General features: G+C 36.3%; 1 protein-coding gene across 2 annotated transcripts in view; it reads right to left on the bottom strand.

Moving 5' to 3' along the window:
- The window catches only part of LOC132849874 (glycerol kinase-like), a 35,013-nt gene extending 17,081 nt beyond the window's left edge, over window positions 1-17,932 (bottom strand). For both annotated transcript variants that reach the window (XM_060875828.1, XM_060875827.1), the window contains exons 1-10: window positions 17,787-17,932; window positions 14,121-14,194; window positions 11,013-11,119; window positions 10,668-10,745; window positions 7,115-7,194; window positions 6,551-6,688; window positions 5,905-6,014; window positions 4,262-4,328; window positions 2,066-2,101; window positions 1,788-1,855 (exon numbers count right to left, since the gene is read on the bottom strand). In XM_060875828.1, the coding sequence (XP_060731811.1) occupies window positions 1,788-1,855; window positions 2,066-2,101; window positions 4,262-4,328; window positions 5,905-6,014; window positions 6,551-6,688; window positions 7,115-7,194; window positions 10,668-10,745; window positions 11,013-11,119; window positions 14,121-14,194; window positions 17,787-17,900 (872 nt within the window). In that variant the 5' untranslated portion in view covers window positions 17,901-17,932. The remainder of the gene's footprint in view (window positions 1-1,787; window positions 1,856-2,065; window positions 2,102-4,261; window positions 4,329-5,904; window positions 6,015-6,550; window positions 6,689-7,114; window positions 7,195-10,667; window positions 10,746-11,012; window positions 11,120-14,120; window positions 14,195-17,786) is intronic.
- Window positions 17,933-18,242: the final 310 nt, after the last annotated feature.

Raw genomic sequence — 18,242 nt, 5'->3', positions numbered from 1 at the left:
CTTTATCTCTCACCCTTTGTGACACTCTACTGTGTTTGCATTAGAATGAGGATGCAGGAGGTGGGCTTGGGACTCACAAGGGCTTTTATTCTTGTTTTTCTTTCTGGACACATTTTTCAATGCCAGAATCTGTCTCAACTATAGGAATGGAAAAGGGCATTATCTCCCTAGACGTTGGATACAAGAGAATCTGCCATCTCCATTCATCAAACGTTTGGTGTTGACTAGAAGCCAGCTGAGTTTAACCAAATCAACAGTTTTCAGGGTGGCCAGTGGATTCATCAGCTGACATTCATGACCAGCACATCACATGTGTACATCTATGTAAATGCCCAACAATTAAAAAGGGCCATTAGTCAGTTCAGTGTTCTATCCTGGCCTAGATGCCCAGCCATAGGATAATAAGAAGCATTTTCCTGCAGCTCAGTGGGTCCAGCATTGTGTTTAACTATTCCTTTGTTGTGCTCTTCCTTTGACTATCCTGTTTCGCCCAATAAACCAATCTATCTTTAGTAATAGAAAAGTAAAGGTAGAGTAGCACCATACAGTATATGGCTGGACAGAATGACTATCAATTTCTTTCAACTGGCAAATGGTTTCATCTTTTTGCTGTTCCACCATGTCTCTCTGATGTGCACACAGCTGACGTCAGTGACCCCAACACCTTCACAGCCAGTGTTGCACATATCCCACAAAAGAATTGACTACTGCATGATCCATTCACAGACAATCCTTTTACCTTCTCCAGTGACAGTGTTTGGCCCAATCTGCTGCTCCTTCCAAGCACAGCTCAAGGAGGACCTGGTGTTGAGTCTGATTGATGCCAGAGAGGGTTTTGATGATCATAATGAGAATGGCAGGCTCCATGGAATAAGCAAGACTTCTTGAACACCACTTATTGTCACTTTACTTCCTGGAAACTGGCTATGCTTTTCCAATGCTTTCTGTCCTACAATTTAATCCCAAGATGTAAACCCTAACACTTTGTCATCCACAGGTCCAGGGTCATCCTTTCCACTCATGCTCTCGACTCAGCCCTCCATTAACAAACTGGTGCTTCCCCAAGACCACAGACCGCTACATGTATTCACTAGAGCAAGGAGGCTTTTGTGTAAGTGCACCTTTTTAGTAACTTTTTTTTTTTTAAACACAGTTATCGATTCCATACAATCTCTTATTCCAGCACCCTGGCACTGCCAACAGAGCCATCATCAATATATTTGTCATTGTTTTTAATTGATATTCATATTCCATTGTATGTCAGTTCCTGCCACTGCAATACTTGTTATTCACATACAGCTTTTTCATATCTAGTTTTTCCAGTATCTAACACAGAGCAGCATTTAAGCTGAAAACACATCAAATAACATTCTATTTGAACTTAAATAATATTAGCCAATTTAGTATACTGAATATCTTTATTTGTGTATAATTTTATACTGTGTTTAAATGCGGCATGCTGATATGCGTGAATTAAAGCAGCCGTACTGCTAACATTATCTGCCACTACAGAACACTCTTTTTTCCGGTGGGTGAAGTTCTACTAAATGCTCCTTTGCCTGCTCATGGTGGAAAAATAACTTTTTTATGCTTTTTTATGCTTAAATTTAAAGCACTTCAAAAATCAAATATTTATTAAACATTACAGATATTATTTTGTCCATGTTTATCCAGACATCCTTTCTCCTAAAAACATCCTGTCTCCTACATACTCCACAAGAACAAACAAATCACATCTTAAAATATTCAATACACAGATCACATGCTTTACAAAATAGGTTTCTTACGTGTTTTTGGCCTGACCGTCTTTAAAGCACATCTGTCCCACAAGAGCAGCTGACTGATCTCCCAGACACTGAGAAATACATACAGACTGTGGTCACTACCAAGAAGTGAACTGTTTTATTAATTTATATTTTAACATGTTTTTTCTCATCAAGGTGCATAAATTTCATGATAATTTCATTTCTCAATTTCATTTCTTCTTATTAATAAAGCATAATGTATAGATAATATCTGCTGCATTAATGAATAACAATAATGATAAGAATAAAATATATCTTACTCCAGAGATGGGCACGCCAACCAGTGACCCTGAGCTCTAGAAACAAGCAGGAAACAAATCACAGGATTCTATACATACACCCATTATAATGTTACTGAGTTCCTGATGACAGTGATGATAAGTTGAGTGAAAATATAATTCAGCATGTACTGTTGTGCTAATTTATGTTAAAAAGCAAGGGCAATTTTAGGCATTATGGGTCAATTAATTAATGTGCAAAGAATTCTCTTCAGAATGCAAAAGGGAAACATATCTGTGTTGTGTATGTATGTATTTACACTATATGAGTAAAAATTTGTGCACCTCTGACCATCACACCCACATGCCCATCTCATTCCAGATTTATTCCTCTTCACCGGTATAATGAGCTCCACACCTCTTTTCACTAGATTTTGAAGTGTAACTTTGGAGATTTGTGTTCATTCAGCTACAAGATCATCAGAGATCAGATGAGATCAGACACTGATGTTGTAAGAGTGAGGAGGTCTGGGGTTCAGTTCATCCTAAAGGTGTTCAGTGGTGTTGAGTCAGGGCTCTGTCTGTACAGGACACTCCAGTTCTTCCACTTTAACCTTAACCTCTACACCCTCAGGGGGCTTTGTGCACAGGGGCATTGCCATGCTGGAATGCTGTTTATAGTTCCACTCAAGAGAAACTGTAAACTACAGAATAGAGAGATGTTCTGTACAATCGTGAGCTTCAGACTTTGTGGCTATTTGGTTAAGAACCACATAAAGGTGTGATGACCAGGTGTCCACAGACATTTCACTATATAATGTGTCATCTCTAAGGTGTTGATTAATTTTCTATAACAGCAGGTCATTGGTTCCAGCTGCAAGACAAATAAAAGACTATAATCTAATACATTTTTGTTTCTATAGTAACGACTCACTGATGTTATATTTAAACCTAACAATAAACTGATTTTTTAAAAGTACTCTAATTGAACAAAGCAAAGACTTCAGCCAGTATCAGTGCTGTGTGTCCTGTTTTCCAGGACAGAGAATTCTATAGCGCAAAGGACTTTTCTCACTGTGATTGCTAGGTAACATGAGAAGCTGTATTTATCACCTTCAAGAGAGAAGGCTGTCAAGTAGGACGATTATGTATTACTAGTATAGCTACTACAAAGCAAGTAAAACATCAAGTGACCTGGTTCATAAACCTTATTAATAATAAGAGTAACTATTGGTCTTTAATAACTAAAGGCTATAATCATTCATAAACACAAATGCTATAAGAGGGAAAAAGAACAGGGATAAGACATTACAGGAAATTACACAACAGAGACTCTACACACTGTAAAGCAGGACATACTGTAAGGATCCATATGCACAAAACATACAGCCATAACCGTTAGGGACTCACCCAGAACATTCAAATCAATCTATTTGTATAGCACTTTTAACAATTCACATTGTCTCAAAGCAGCTTTAAAGAAATATAGAAACAGAATAAAAAAAAAAGTTTAAAGTGCAAAATTAAGTTACTATATATCTCTAACATCTATCCCTAATGAGAAGCTGGAGGGGACATCATCGTGGACCACAAGAAAAGAACCAAAAACAGGGCTGTATCAAGGCCCAGAGCTCACAGTCCAACTTTATTCAACAGGAAATGGGAATGAATAAATAGGTTTAATATTCAGTGTAGGAGTCTCAGGCAGTCTGAAGGGTAAAGGTCCTGGCTAGCTCACAGTCATATGTTGTTGAACATCTTCAAAACAAGTAATTTCCTGTTATCACTTATGTAATAGCCGGTAAACACTTCTTTCCTCAGCAGCCTCCAATTTCTTCCCTCCCATGAAGTTAATAAGACAAAAACGCAGCTTGTCACATAACCAAGACGCAACGAATTACAAAATCCTTCAAGAGAACCTAAAGGAGTTGTTTACCTCAGAGTGCTGACACTGAATACTGAACACAGTCTTGTCATGAATGTAAAATCAATCTGACAAACACCAGAGAAGCATTTATACAGTTTTCTTTGTTAAATAATATTAATAATAATAAACTGCTCTATACTGTGAATAAAAGAATATGTTCTGAATGATTCAGAAAGATGAATATTAGGTTTCACATGTACAGAAATTCATCTACAACATAGCACAGATTTAGAAGAGCTTTATCTTTATTGGCAATAAACACTCACGCACACACACACACACGCACACACATGCACACACAGATAACTTACCACATAACCATATATTTCTGAAGAGCTTCTAACCTTCGGGAGGATTGCAACAGGAACCCCAAAGTACCTAAAAAGACAGTAATTCTTTAAATTTATTAGATTTTTTATGGTAAAAAAATCAAATTCAACAGTAATTTCTTTTCAATTAGAAGAATAGAATAGGGAACAAGAACCTTTCCCGGAAAAATGCAAAGCCGGTAATAATCAGGAAAACAGAAAGAGCACACACAACAAATCGAGGGAAGAAAAACTACAGAAAAAGAGAGAATAAGGCGAAAGCTACTGAATATATAAAGAACATTACACATAATTATCTACATATAAAATGTATTTTATTGCAGCATTAACCAGTTTAGATGCAGAGAAAGTGTTCAGTTGATTTCAGCTGGGAGATTTTAACCATAGCCAGAGTTAGATTTGCTGATATATCAGACAGTGTTTAAGATATATACACCTCCAGATGATTATAAGGGAAAATGCAGGAAGAAAACAAAATTAGTTTATAAGTTTATAGTTATATTTTATAGTTTATTAGTTTAAGTCTGGTTCCTCAATCTTCCACATATCATCTCATCTCTCTTTTTCCTCACCACCATCACCTCTGGCTTGCTCATAAGAAATAAATATAAATTTTTACAAAATAAAATATAGTTGAATTGACATGATCAGTACAGTTACAATTGCTTAAAGAATGTGGGTCAATTATGAAGCTTGTATATACAAGTCTATACAAATAAACTAGTGCATAAAAATATCAAATACTGCTGCTAGCTAGTAAAAAATCATAAAAAGAAGGAGGAAGCAGCAGGAACTGGCACTAAACTGGATTGAACTTGTAAACAAAATCTTCTCAATGGAAAGATGTATCATTATGATAAATATAAGAATGGATCTTCTTAGAAAATATTAGGAACAATGAGGGAGTCTTCATGTGCTCTGTAACTCTGTGATGTAAGTAAAATAATCATCTTTACTTCTCCTCCACTTCTTTTCTACCTTAACTTTATTTCTCTTGAAACGAATGAAAAACTTCACTAAATAAATTTTAACAAAAGAATGACATGACAGAAGAATTATTATTATTGAATTAATGTATATATATATATATATATATGTCTATATGTAAATTTTCTTGATTAAACAGTAAAGAAGTTTTTTCTGATTAACTTTTCTGTAAAAGTCAATTAGCTGAAAATAACAGCAAGATTTTTATTATGCAATATTTAACAGACAAGATTTTTATTATGCAATTTTAAAGTATGCTAAGTTATAATTCATATTTGATTAGATTAAACTGCATTTGCATGAAGAAATTGAAATTTTGAAAAAGTGGCATCATAAAAAACACACTTGTGAGAATATCTGCAATCAGCTGGCAAAGATACTGTTAAAAATCCCCTTATAATCTGTGTGTTGTGTGTGCATATGTGAGTGTATGTGTGTGTGTGTGCGTGTGTGTGTGGGTGAGTGTGTGTGTGCATGCGTTTGTGCGTATGTGCGTGCGTGTGAGTGTGTGTGTGTGTGTGTGTGTGTGCGAGTGCGTGTGTGTGCGAGTGTGTGTGTGTGCGAGTGTGTGTGCGAGTGTGTGTGTGCGAGTGTGTGTGTGCGAGTGCGTGTGTGTGTGTGTGTGTGAGCGTGTTCACCTGCATAGATCCAGGTCCCACTCCATGGTGTGTATGTTGAAGAGCATTGTACGGCTGGCGTTTGTGACATCTGTGCAGTGAACTCCACCATTTTTTCCTCCAGTTAAACTCTGAACCAAAAAAACAAGTAGATTAGATTACAGTAATTAATTAGTACATTAGTTATAAATATGTTTTATTTCATGTTACATGTTATGAGTAAGTGATTATTGTGCTAATTGGGTAAAGGTTACAAATGAAAGGAAAAGACAACAGCACTGTTATGATGAGCGAAGCATGATGCTGGTAAGGTTTGGGTCCTTTTACAGTGAAGTGGAGGAAATACAGGAGGAAATCAAACACACAGGAGGAAACTATGAGATGTGGGAGGAAACCAGAGAAACTGAAGGAAACATGAGATAGAAGAAACTCACACAAAGAAAAAAAGTACATGTAAAACTCCACACTGACTGAAACCCAAGATCAGGATAAATGTTTGCTATTGTTTTTCTGTATGTCTGTGTGTGTGTGTGTGTGTGTGTGTATATGTGTGTGTGTGCGTGTGTGTGCGTGCGTGCATGCATGCATGTGTGTGTGTGCGTGCGTGCGTGCGTGCGTGCGTGCGTGCATGCGTGTGTGTGCGTGCGTGCATGTGTAGTAAACTCACCCATATAAGCCAGGAGTCAACGGTTCCGAACATGGCGCGGTGAGAGCGCACAGCCTCGTCCACCTCCACCACGTTGTCCATCAACCAGCGCAATTTCACTGCACTAAAGTACGTACTGATGGGCAGACCTGTCTTATTCTGCACTCCAGAACCAAACATTTTAGTAAAATTAGAATGAAAATAAAATGATTGCATTTAAATAAAATGTAAATAAATCTGATAAAAACCCTTAACTTCTATAATGATGTTTTTGAGGTGTGTGTGTGTTTGTGTGTGTGTGTTTGTGTGTGTTTGTGTGTGTGTTTGTGTGTGTGTGTGTGTGTGTGTGTGTGTGTGTGTGTGAGCGAGAGAGAGAGAGAGAAAGAGGGACCTCATCATCACCTGGTTTTTGTTCTTTCCAGGTGTTTCTCAGGTGTTTTCTTACCTGACCGTGTGACTGTGTGTGTGTGACTGTGTGTGTGTGTGTGTGTGTGTGTGTGTGTGTGTGTGTGAATATGTGTTTATGTGTGTGTCTGTGTGTTTGTATGTGTGTGTATGAGTGTGTGTATGTGTGTGTGTCAACACCTTGAAGTGGTTTTTGTTCTTTCCAGGTGTTTTCTCAATGAGATGCTCCACAGTGGACTGAGTCCTCAAATCCAGCCACACTACATTTGTGAAAAATAAAAACAAATCATTTGCTCTGGGTTTTTACTCACGAGTGTAGACTCATTAGGAAAGCTGTTCAAATCTTACACTCTGACTTATATATATAAATAATATTTCTAGATTAGCTCATATTTTTCAGTTGAGCAACAAGTGAAACAAATATTTTTTCTGTTCATTACACACATATACACACAGGCACAGACACACAGACACACAGACATACACACAAACACACACACACAATCTAACCCTGCCCTTGGGGTTACTGACTTACATACTAACCTTTTATTAACCAATCATAAATAATAATAAAACAGTGATGTGGGGATCAGCCAGATATCTTTACATGTGTTACTAATATTCTGCTACATGTTGAACTGACATGAAGTTTGGATGGTAGGTCATGATGAGTCTGTGTACTCAGTGAGATGCAGTCGGACACAGTCGCAATAGTGAATAATCCACTTCATATTGTTCTGTGAACAGAGGCAGTATTTTGAACCCTACTGCAGCACAGTGTCTAAATGAATAAATGCATGATAAATAGAAGCTAATAATTTCCTGTTTCCCCCCCCACATCATTCCAGATCATTAATCTGTGCAAGCTATGTGGGTTTAATGGCGAGACTCTGCCATCTGCTGTCCTCAACAAATGACACTAAATACTCAAGAAGTACATTGTAAAGAAAGTAATGTTAAATGTCACATCTGTTTATGTGACCTGAATATAACACAAGCCCTCTGTGTCTTATTGTCTTTCCTGCCTTCAGTTCATACAAACACACTGTTAAATATGTATTAGTGAATAATTATAGTGTATTAATTAAATTTACTTAGTATTTGCACTTTAGAACATTGGGATCTTAATATAATTCTTAAAAAAATTTAAGGAATTAAAAAAAAAAATGTACAAAATGTGGCTCTAACAATAATTTATAACTATCATAAATCAGCCTCGAGAAATATGATAGACATAAAAAGAATACACATGAAGTTAACATTACAGACTGTTTTATCTGTGTGCTCAGTGCTGGAGAATCCTTGACTTATCAACTGCCTTTAAAAACAAATCCCACACAAAAACTCACTAAACCAAAAAACATGGTGTGATTTAATCGAGGTATGGGCAGGGTGAGGGGATTGAAAGCTTGCTGATAAAGTATCAGTACAAGTAGGAGTTCACTAGTTTTTCACTGATGCATGTTCACCAGCCCCAGTTCATCAGCTTAGTTTCTTATTTTTTATTCATGGCTTTTCTTTCTACACACCTTCCCCTGCTATCTGTCTTCTATACCACCATACACTTCACTGTGGCTCTGGACTGCTCGATCACCTCATCCTACTTTAGGAACAAGTAATGCCATCTTTCCTGGCAGAGGAGGCATAAATAGGGATAAATACAAATACATATAAATATAAGTCTAATATTAATCTTAAACGTATTGTTCTATATTTTTATGTTCATTGTTACAACAATATATGAATAAATAGAAAATTGAAAGATGTGGTTGCTGACACAAATGAGAGATTTGTTATTGTCTCTAAACAGTTATTTCTGTGTCCTGTCCTCCAACGCTCTAGAAAGAAAGACTGCATTTACGAAACATTCTCCACAGACAGAGCTACATATTTATTCACCAAGGATTGTTATAAAGTTTGTGAGTCATGTAACAAGCTAATGGCCCAGCAGGCTCGTCAAGCTGCTTCCTCTTATGTAATCACTAAGTTTTACAATGAAAATGATGAAATAGTGGCAGACCATATGAAAATCAGTGATGCTTTTACACCATAATACAGTGACCTGTAGCTCTAAGTATGATGAAGACTTGTACCAAATCAGTAACTTTTTCAACAGGCTGAAGTTCCCCTCTGTGCCAACTGAACACAGCTCACTATTAGAAGAAATAATCCTTAGTGCAGAGATTTCAGAGGCCATTATATCCTTAAAGAGTAACAAAACACCAGAGCCAGATGGCTTTACTTCTGATTTTTGCAAAATATGTGCATCACAATCCAACTTTCCCCATTGTGCCAATGTTTATGTGGTAGCTTTGTGGTTAAAGTGTTGGACTAAAAATCAAAAAGATGTGTGTATGAATCTCAGGACCACCATGCTGACCACCGTACTGACAGCCAAGCTGCTACTGCTGGGGCCTTGAGCAAGGCCCTTAACCCTCGATTGCTCAGTTGAATAAAATGAGATAAAAAGTTGATTTGGTTGAAGGGCGTCTGTCAAAATGCCTAAAATGTCATGAATCTCTGTCATGTGGTTGTCTCCCACTAACCTAACAACAGACTGCAATGACACATATTCCAAAAAAGTAGGATTGTAGGATGTGCCTTAACTCCTCCATGCCCCATGACAGCATCAATATACTCCCCTTAAGAGACATACAGAATCAATATACTCCCCTGTTACACACATTTACAGCTTCCTACCCTCTGTGTCAGATCCAACCTTTAGGATCTGAATAGCAAAATATAGAAGACCATCTCCGCTTTATATATTTCTTTGTTTGGAACATTTGTTCAGCTTACTCAGAACTTTGATTTGCCTAAATCCAATTTTTTTTACACATTTTGTGCAGATAAATGTACATAACAATCTGTTGACCCCTTGTGTCTGTGTCAACCAGTAGTTCACACTCAAATGTTCTGGTCATGTTCTCATTTTAAAACATTTTTAATGCTTATATTACAATGTGTGGGATCTACATTGCCCCTAATCCCATATGTGCCATATTCAGATTTACCCCAGAAACCCAGCCTCATAAGGGCAAGGCGCACGTTGTTTTGTTTTTACTGCCTTGCTTGCTAGACACCTCACCCTTCTCACCTGGAAGGAACAATATCCACCTACCTTCACCATATGGATTATAGACACCATGAATTTTCTGAAGCTTGGGAAAATCAGATACACCATTAAAGCTTCTATACAAAATTTTTGATTCTTTCTTAAAGAATAAAGCATAAGAGCTTAACAAAATGGATTAAAGCAGTAGAGAAAATAGATGGCGGACAATTTTTTAATTTTTTTATTATCAGTTTGACTTAAACAATATCTTATGCTGCATTACTGCATATGTTCATGTTTAGATGGGTATAATTGCTGTGATTAAAGGGGCTGGATAAGGTGGAAAAGATGCCAGGTGCAAGTTTTAATTGCAATTGTTTGATTCATTTTTCTATTATAAATTATTATACTTGATTTACTTGATTTTGTGCTGTGTATTTATGTAATTAATTTATACACCAGTGTAACTATTACAACAGTTTAAATAACCTGTTATCTTTATCAGCGAGCTCTTGTTGAGCTTGCAAGATGAACTTGTGTAGAGGTTTTTATTTGTCACCATTTGTCCGGTGAATGAAACACTAGTGATATGAGTGCAGTTAATATTCTTATGAATAGACTATTAAGATGTCTCACATTTAACGCTGAGCTCACTGCTATTGCCTTGGACTGACTCACCTATGGCATTGTAAAGAGGTTCTCCAGTCTCTTTGTCCCACACCAATGTTGTCTCTCTCTGATTGGTCACTCCAATGGCTGAAAACAGACAACATTCAATTTCACCTTGAGGAGCAGAGCTGAGAATGTAGCCAAGCTTATATAAGTACAAAGACACACATACACCCACATATACACAAATACACACACATGAGCACACACACAGGCACACAGACAAACACACATGCTTCTGCTTATGCACATGTACAAACACACACACGTGCACATACAAAATCCCACATACACACACTCAAACGTGCACATATATGTACACACACTCATACACACACTTACACTCACACACACCTTTAATGTTCGTGATGTCAGTTTTGAGCTGAGTGAGTTTCTCACTGGTTCTCTCTATGCACTCATACACAGACTGTAGGATCTCCTTGGGATCTTCTTCCACCCATCTCACAGTAAAAACATCAGATGGCACAGGAAGTGAATATAAACAAGGCAAAGTTTCAAATTAAACCAGAAATGCAAGTGAAAAGATTAAACATTTATTCATCATACTATACAGAGATACATATAAATATATACACACAGGGTGCTTCTTTTTATTTAAGACTAAAAAGAAATGAAAAGAAAATTGGAAAGGAAAATCTTTCCAATTTTTTTCTAGAAAGAAAGAAAGAAAGAAATGTAATATTGACTCATTATTCATGATGTTGCACAATTTAAATCTAAGCAAATTTGTTATATTTAACATAACTGTTTTGTACAAAAGCTTAAATTGTCCTTATGTCTGATCTCTTCTGTTGAAGTATCTGATTACAACACACAGGTGGATTTGAGCTAAAATGGATCATAAGGTATTGCGCCAACTTGTTGAGTCCATGCAGCTCGAGTGCACATTAAGATCCTACATTTTACTGAGATTGCAGCTGATAAAATTATTTGCAATTTGTGTTGAATTAAAAAATATCAAGCAGCACTCTCTCTGGGGCCTTAGACTTTTGGACCCCACAGAAGTACAATATATTTTTCTATCATTATAGCAATGTATCAGATCTCAAACAGATCAGACATTTGAATCATATCTCTGACAGATTAGACAGATCTCAGACAGATCAGGCATATGAAACAGATTTCAGAAAGATCAGACAGATGAATCAGATCTTCATTTACAGTAAGGGTTAGAGATGAATTTTAACAATAGATCCCAGTCAGTCTTGAATGGATGGCTGATAACTTTACTTAAATATTTGAATATTTGTTTATTTATGCAAATAAGGATTCATCTTTAATGATTCATTCATTAAGTCTTTATTAAAATTCATAAAAACAGTTAATTATATTGTTAAGTAAAATTTTGCACTCAGTCGTATCTGCAATAAACCTTTATTGGGATTTACACTTACTTTACTACATTTCAGTTTTGTAATATTGCACTGTCAGTCTATAAAAATATAAACCTTTGTACTGATTACAGTTTTGTTCTTAAGAAAATGAATAACTTCCTGTAAATGTTTAATGTGAACTTCTGCAGAAATTCTGTCATGTATACATGTGATTCATAGCTTGACCCAGTATCGACCTGATAATGTTCATTAAACATCTGTGTATTTTAACTTTAGAAAATCTGAAATACTCTAATTTACTTACCTAAATAACAGTATCATTTAGAGAGGAAACCATTTGTTTTATAGTGTATTGATAGAGTAATAATGTTTATAAGTCTGCATTAACTAAAATACACATTTAAACCTGTAAATGATCATTATTTAATATGTGAAACTGTAAAGATCATGATTAGTAACCTGCAATATAGGTGACACGATGCAGGACAAAGGCGAGTGAGGATCCAAATGCAGATTAGTTTAATTAGTCAAAACACAAGAAAGCAGCTGAACAGACAGGCAGACAGAACAAGGCAACAAACAGGGCTAACAGGAAACGGAAACGGGAACAGGCACACCAACATCCAACATGCAATAATGACCAACCCCAGGGAAGTGAACAAACCGAGTATAAATAAAAGACAGGAACCAATCACAGCGCAGAAACAATCAGAGACAAAGACAACACACCTGAAGGAGAGAAGGAGTACAATTAATGTCCATGGAAACCAAAGAGTGGGCGGAGCAAACAAATAGCCACATTGTTTAACAAGGATTGTTAACAAGGATTATTAAACGCTCATATCTTTTCTGCAGAATTGTGATGATGACTTTATCACAGACATGAAGCTCATCATATCTTCCTTCAAGTTTAATTATCTCTGGACTACATTTCCACTAATGGGAATTATACACAGAGATTACAAATAGATTCCATCATTTTTCCTTAATAAATTACAACAATTGTATTCTTCTTGACTAAAACAACAACATGACTAATAACAAGGAGGGATTAAGATCTTAGAGACCCATGGGCTGATACACCGTGAAGTATCTATGGTATTAAGTTGTCAAATTATTGTTATATTAAGGTTCTTCACAGTGCTCAGTTCTCCACTAACATCTATTGGTTTGAAATAAGTCATTAATGCTGCATCGGCAGGGGGCACAGTGGCTTAGTGGTTAGCACGTTCGCCTCACACCTCCTGTCGGGTTGGGGGTTCGAGTCCCGCCTCCACCTTGTGTGTGTGGAGTTTGCATGTTCTCCCTGTGCCTCGGGGGTTTCCTCCGGGTACTCTGGTTTCCTCCCTCGGTCCAAAGACATGCATGGTAGGTTGATTGGCATCTCTGGAAAATTGTCCGTAGTGTGTGATTGTGTGAGTGAATGAGAGTGTGTGTGTGCCCTGTGATGGGTTGGCACTCCGTCCAGGGTGTATCCTGCCTTGATGCCCAATGACGCCTGAGATAGGCACAGGCTCCACGTGACCCGATGTAGTTCGGATAGGCGGTAGAAAATGAGTGAGTGAGTGCTGCATCGGCCAACCTTTCTTTCTTTCTTTCTTTCTTTCTCTTAGACTGACTTTTGATCCATTTGCAAATTTAATGAACTTAAACACCTACAGTATCTATCCTTAGCTAATCAACAGATTCCTAGATAAATGTCTGTGTTGCCTGACTGATCAGATGTAATCACCAAAAAATAAAGATCAACTGTACGTGCACACAAGTTATGCTTATTGGCTTTGAAAACTATCAACCTTTCATTTAAATAATTAAACAATCTCATGTCCAGTTGAAATGATTGGACAGTGAATGCGTCCATGATTAACATTCACATGTAGTGGAACAAATCTAACAAAAAAATTTTTTGACACTGTTGTTAGACTGAGACTGTTAGGCTGATTACTAAACGGTAACTTATTTAAATGACTTAAATAATGGAAAGATTATTCTACATCAGATGAGTGATAAAATTAATTAAAACCCAACAATGGTCTTAGTCTCTAACTTGTAGTATACTTTGAAGAGTCATTTATTGTTGAAGTGGTAAAAGGTTATTATAACTTACCCTTCTTTGGGGAAACTCTGTGTAATTTCCACCTGATATTGACTGACAAGCTCGGCAGTTTTAGCATTGAACACCTGTAGAGAAAAAAATAAAACATGAATAACAACATGTCAGGACCAAGTGGACCAAAGTTACAGACTACAGCTCCCATGATCCTTAGCCCACCCCCTCATCACATGACCTTCAGTAGATACTTGTGTCCCTGATCCAAGTTACTTGATTACTAACTAGATTTATATGCAGTCACTCTACAACTTTAAATAACCTAATCAGAATCAGGAACAATACTAATACTGTCTGCTGTTGGATGTTCTCTGAAATGCCAATGTAACAAAACATGCTTGTACAAGTGTTTATTATGTCTCAGAAGAGAGGCAAAAGGGATGAAACTAACTGCCTTGAAAAATCTACTTAACATCTTATCTACTCCAGCATGGTAGATTGTCAAGTTAGTAACAAATACAGTATCAATATAAGACCAAAAAAAAGTGATCACAGACCACAGTGATCCAGGAGCAATATTCTCTGGGTCACAAGTTGGATGGTCTTGAAAAGAGAGAGGAGTGAGACCAAGATACGAGTTGATGCAGAAGCACACAGTTTGTGTTGGTGTTTGGTGCAGTTCTCAGGTTCAGCCCAGACAGAATAGGGACCCACAGAATTCATGTGTAACTAAATCATAATATAGTGTCTTATCGTATGCTCTGCTCCATTGCTAATCCAGTGTAGAGTTATCTAGTTCTACATCAAGTTTAGTAAAAAAATGTGATATTATTAAGACCTCTATAGTTAATACACAGATGAACAAAAAAAATAGAAAAAAAAATCAAGGAGCCATGGGATTTGAGAACATGTTCCTCTGCTGCCTTATTCCTTTGGAGATATCATATTTAAAAAATTATGTTTCAGGACCTGAAATTGAGTTTACATCTTTCATGTTCTAAACCTCCTTTTGGGAATTTGAAGAAAACTATTCAGTTGAAGGATTCACTGATATTGGAGTCAATGGTAGAAGAATCACCAAAACACTGGGTGATATATATCTTTATGCTATATACTTTATGCTACCAAATGTGTTGCCTTTTTCAGCTACTACTATCAGTCTGAGTAAATAATACAAATTGGTGATCAACACCATCTTGTATTTATTACATACACCAGCTCTGGGAAGGTAAAAAAGCAATTATATTGATTTTATTTTATTAAATTAAAATGCCCTTCACAAACAAACATATTTCTAAAGATTCTAGGTGGAGAAAATTTAGATTTTTTTTTAACATTTACAGTTGTTGAGAAAAAGACAACAAATCAAAGGGCTAAAAAATTGATGTTGTGTTGCATTGGAAAGGCTACGAGCAAGGCATCGGTGTGAGTCCTGCTGGGTTAGAGGGGTTGGTGGTTGGTGAGTCCTGTAACAGTGTGGGCGAGGAAGACATATGATTGCTGAGAGGGACTCCTGCCATCACTATGTGCTATACTTATGTCAGGCTTTGACAAGACTTTTACTGTAGAAGGTGACACAGATTTAGTTACAAAAACTACTAAAAGGCAAAAAAACCCAATCCAAATATACCAAGCAAAGGCAAAGTCCAAAAACCTATAAGTGTTAAGAGTTAAAAAAACATAAACTAAGGAATGTTACAAATGACTAAATCAGTCGTTCACAATCTAAATGTACAGGGCAGTGGTGCTCAGAGACCAGAACACGAAACACTGGACTTGAAAAAAAGGAAAGCAAAAATAATAGAAAAGATCAGACATGAGCATACAGACAAGAATATGAACACACACACACAATATCACAACAGGTATATGTATTAGCCTTCCATTCCAGCCTAACTTATGCAGTGAGTAGCTTCTCATTTCATAAACAACCATGTGGGAAGACATATCCTGTGCTCTTCAAGAAGATATTGCGGTCTCTCCCATTGCTAACTGAATCAAGCAAAGAAAACATCAAAGGAGATTGCTGAAACTACTGAAACTCTGGTGAACCATCATCTCAGAGGAAGAAATGTGCTTCCACAGTTATAACTAATAACAGCTATATATTTGTTAATGAGTGAATCATTAATTTCAAAATGTAGTCAGTGAAGAGAGGTCAGTAGGTCGACTTCTTACACTTTGACTTCTACAAAACCAAATTAAATAAAACAAATCTCATATCATTTTCTTTGAGACTCACAATTGTTCTGGTGAGAAATGCATGAAACTAGGTGTCAGCACAGTATATTTGAGCCGTGTAAATGTACCACACAGTAAATAGGAGGTGTTGATGTGATTTAGTCTTCTAATAAAAATTATATGTGGGACACATAATAAAGAATGTATATAAAATATATATAACAGATAAAGAATGAGAGAATAAATCATTTTACAGAATACTTTTCTTATTAGGAATTGTTAATTAAATACATAACTTTTTATTTTTTATGATTTGTATATATTTTATTATCATTTTTCACCATAAGCTACACTGTACAAATCATAACATTATCCATACTGTAGGTTATGAATGAACAATGTATTTTTCCACATTACGACATTGGGGAAAAAACCTCATTACTACAAAACAATATGATGAAACACTGATTTGCTTCATTTGTTAAAAAGTCAAAGGTTAAACTGATGAACCTGTACTTTGACCTGTCTGTTATGTTTACTCGGTTGCAAAAATCTAAGGTAGGTGAAAGGTCTAGAGCAGCTTTAGTGATGTGCACTGATCAAATAACTGATAAAACACTTAAACGCATGACGTTACTGAGGTCATGATGTTACATGCAGGAAGTACAAAGTGTTTAGTCTATACTGCTGTACCAACTCACCTATTTTCATTTTAATACCAAAGACTTGTTTAGAGGAGCAAAACCTCTTGTTGTGAAATCTATTTCTACACACATAGTAAATATTTAACACCATTAATGTTCATAGTAAAATCCAAAAATTTACTGTACAAAATATTCCATTGTTCCCTTATTGCATGACATTATTTCTTAAAGCATGATGATGATGATTACTATTATTATTATGATTATTATTACTAGCTGCAATAGCAGTTGTAATACTGTTTGTTTTTTACTGTTTTCTTATTACTAAGATTTTTAGTCATATGAATCCTCCATATCAGAAGTAGGAACAGAAATGTGACTGAATCTGAGCACTGTACACTACAATAGACACATGAATAATGAATCAGTACATTGTGTGGTGTTGCCGTAACCTGGGAAGCTGTTTTTACTGGAGTCCTGGATCTATCCACTAAGAGATGCACCAAATATTAGATCATTAATGTCTCATTCTTAACCGACGTCACTTCAATATCACACTACAAGCCAATATTCAGTGCAATTTACTGATTCAATTGTGCAGAAAAATGTGCTTTTTTAAAGTCTAATTGTGAAAACAGCTTTTTCATTTTTTTTTATAAATAAATGTCTGTGTCTCTCATTAAAAAGAAAATTCCTCAAGAGTTTGGACAGTGAAGCAATTCTTTGGTTCTGAAAGAGGTTCTATATAACAAAAAAATTCAGAAACTCACACACACACCACACACACACATATACACACACACTCACACACACAAATATACACACCACACACACACACACACACACACATATACACACACACACACATACACCTGTACACTTTATGTCTTTCTCTCACCAGAAACCTCGTGGAGCTGGTCCCCTGGTCTACTGCACCAACCAGCGGATCATCCGCCATGGTATCACCGGATACACTTGTGTGTTTATGTGTGTGTACAACTGGGAAGTTCATGTCTCGCTTTTATATATCCCTGGCGCAAGAGCGTGCGCGCTCGCGCGTGTGTGTGCGTGTGTGCTGTCAGTGAGATTACTGATTACTGAGAACACATGAACTCGGTTGTTGTTGTTTACGTCACAGATTAAACCCTATTAATTAAATAAAATCCAAAAACGTTTCCAGCCCAAATGTGTCAGTATACGTGCCAAAAATCCGCTTCAGCGGTGTCTAAGTCTTTTCTGTGGAACTCAAACATCATGAGGGTCATAATGTGTTGTTATTATTATTATTATTATTATTATTATTATTATTATTATTATTATTATTATTATTGATGGACAGAAATCTTTTTTACTT

The sequence above is a fragment of the Tachysurus vachellii genome, chromosome 8, assembly GCF_030014155.1.
Source record: "Tachysurus vachellii isolate PV-2020 chromosome 8, HZAU_Pvac_v1, whole genome shotgun sequence".
In the NCBI taxonomy this organism is placed as follows: Eukaryota; Metazoa; Chordata; class Actinopteri; order Siluriformes; family Bagridae; genus Tachysurus; species Tachysurus vachellii.
Note: the sequence above shows the minus strand (reverse complement) of the source record. Positions and strands in the feature narration are given on the sequence as shown.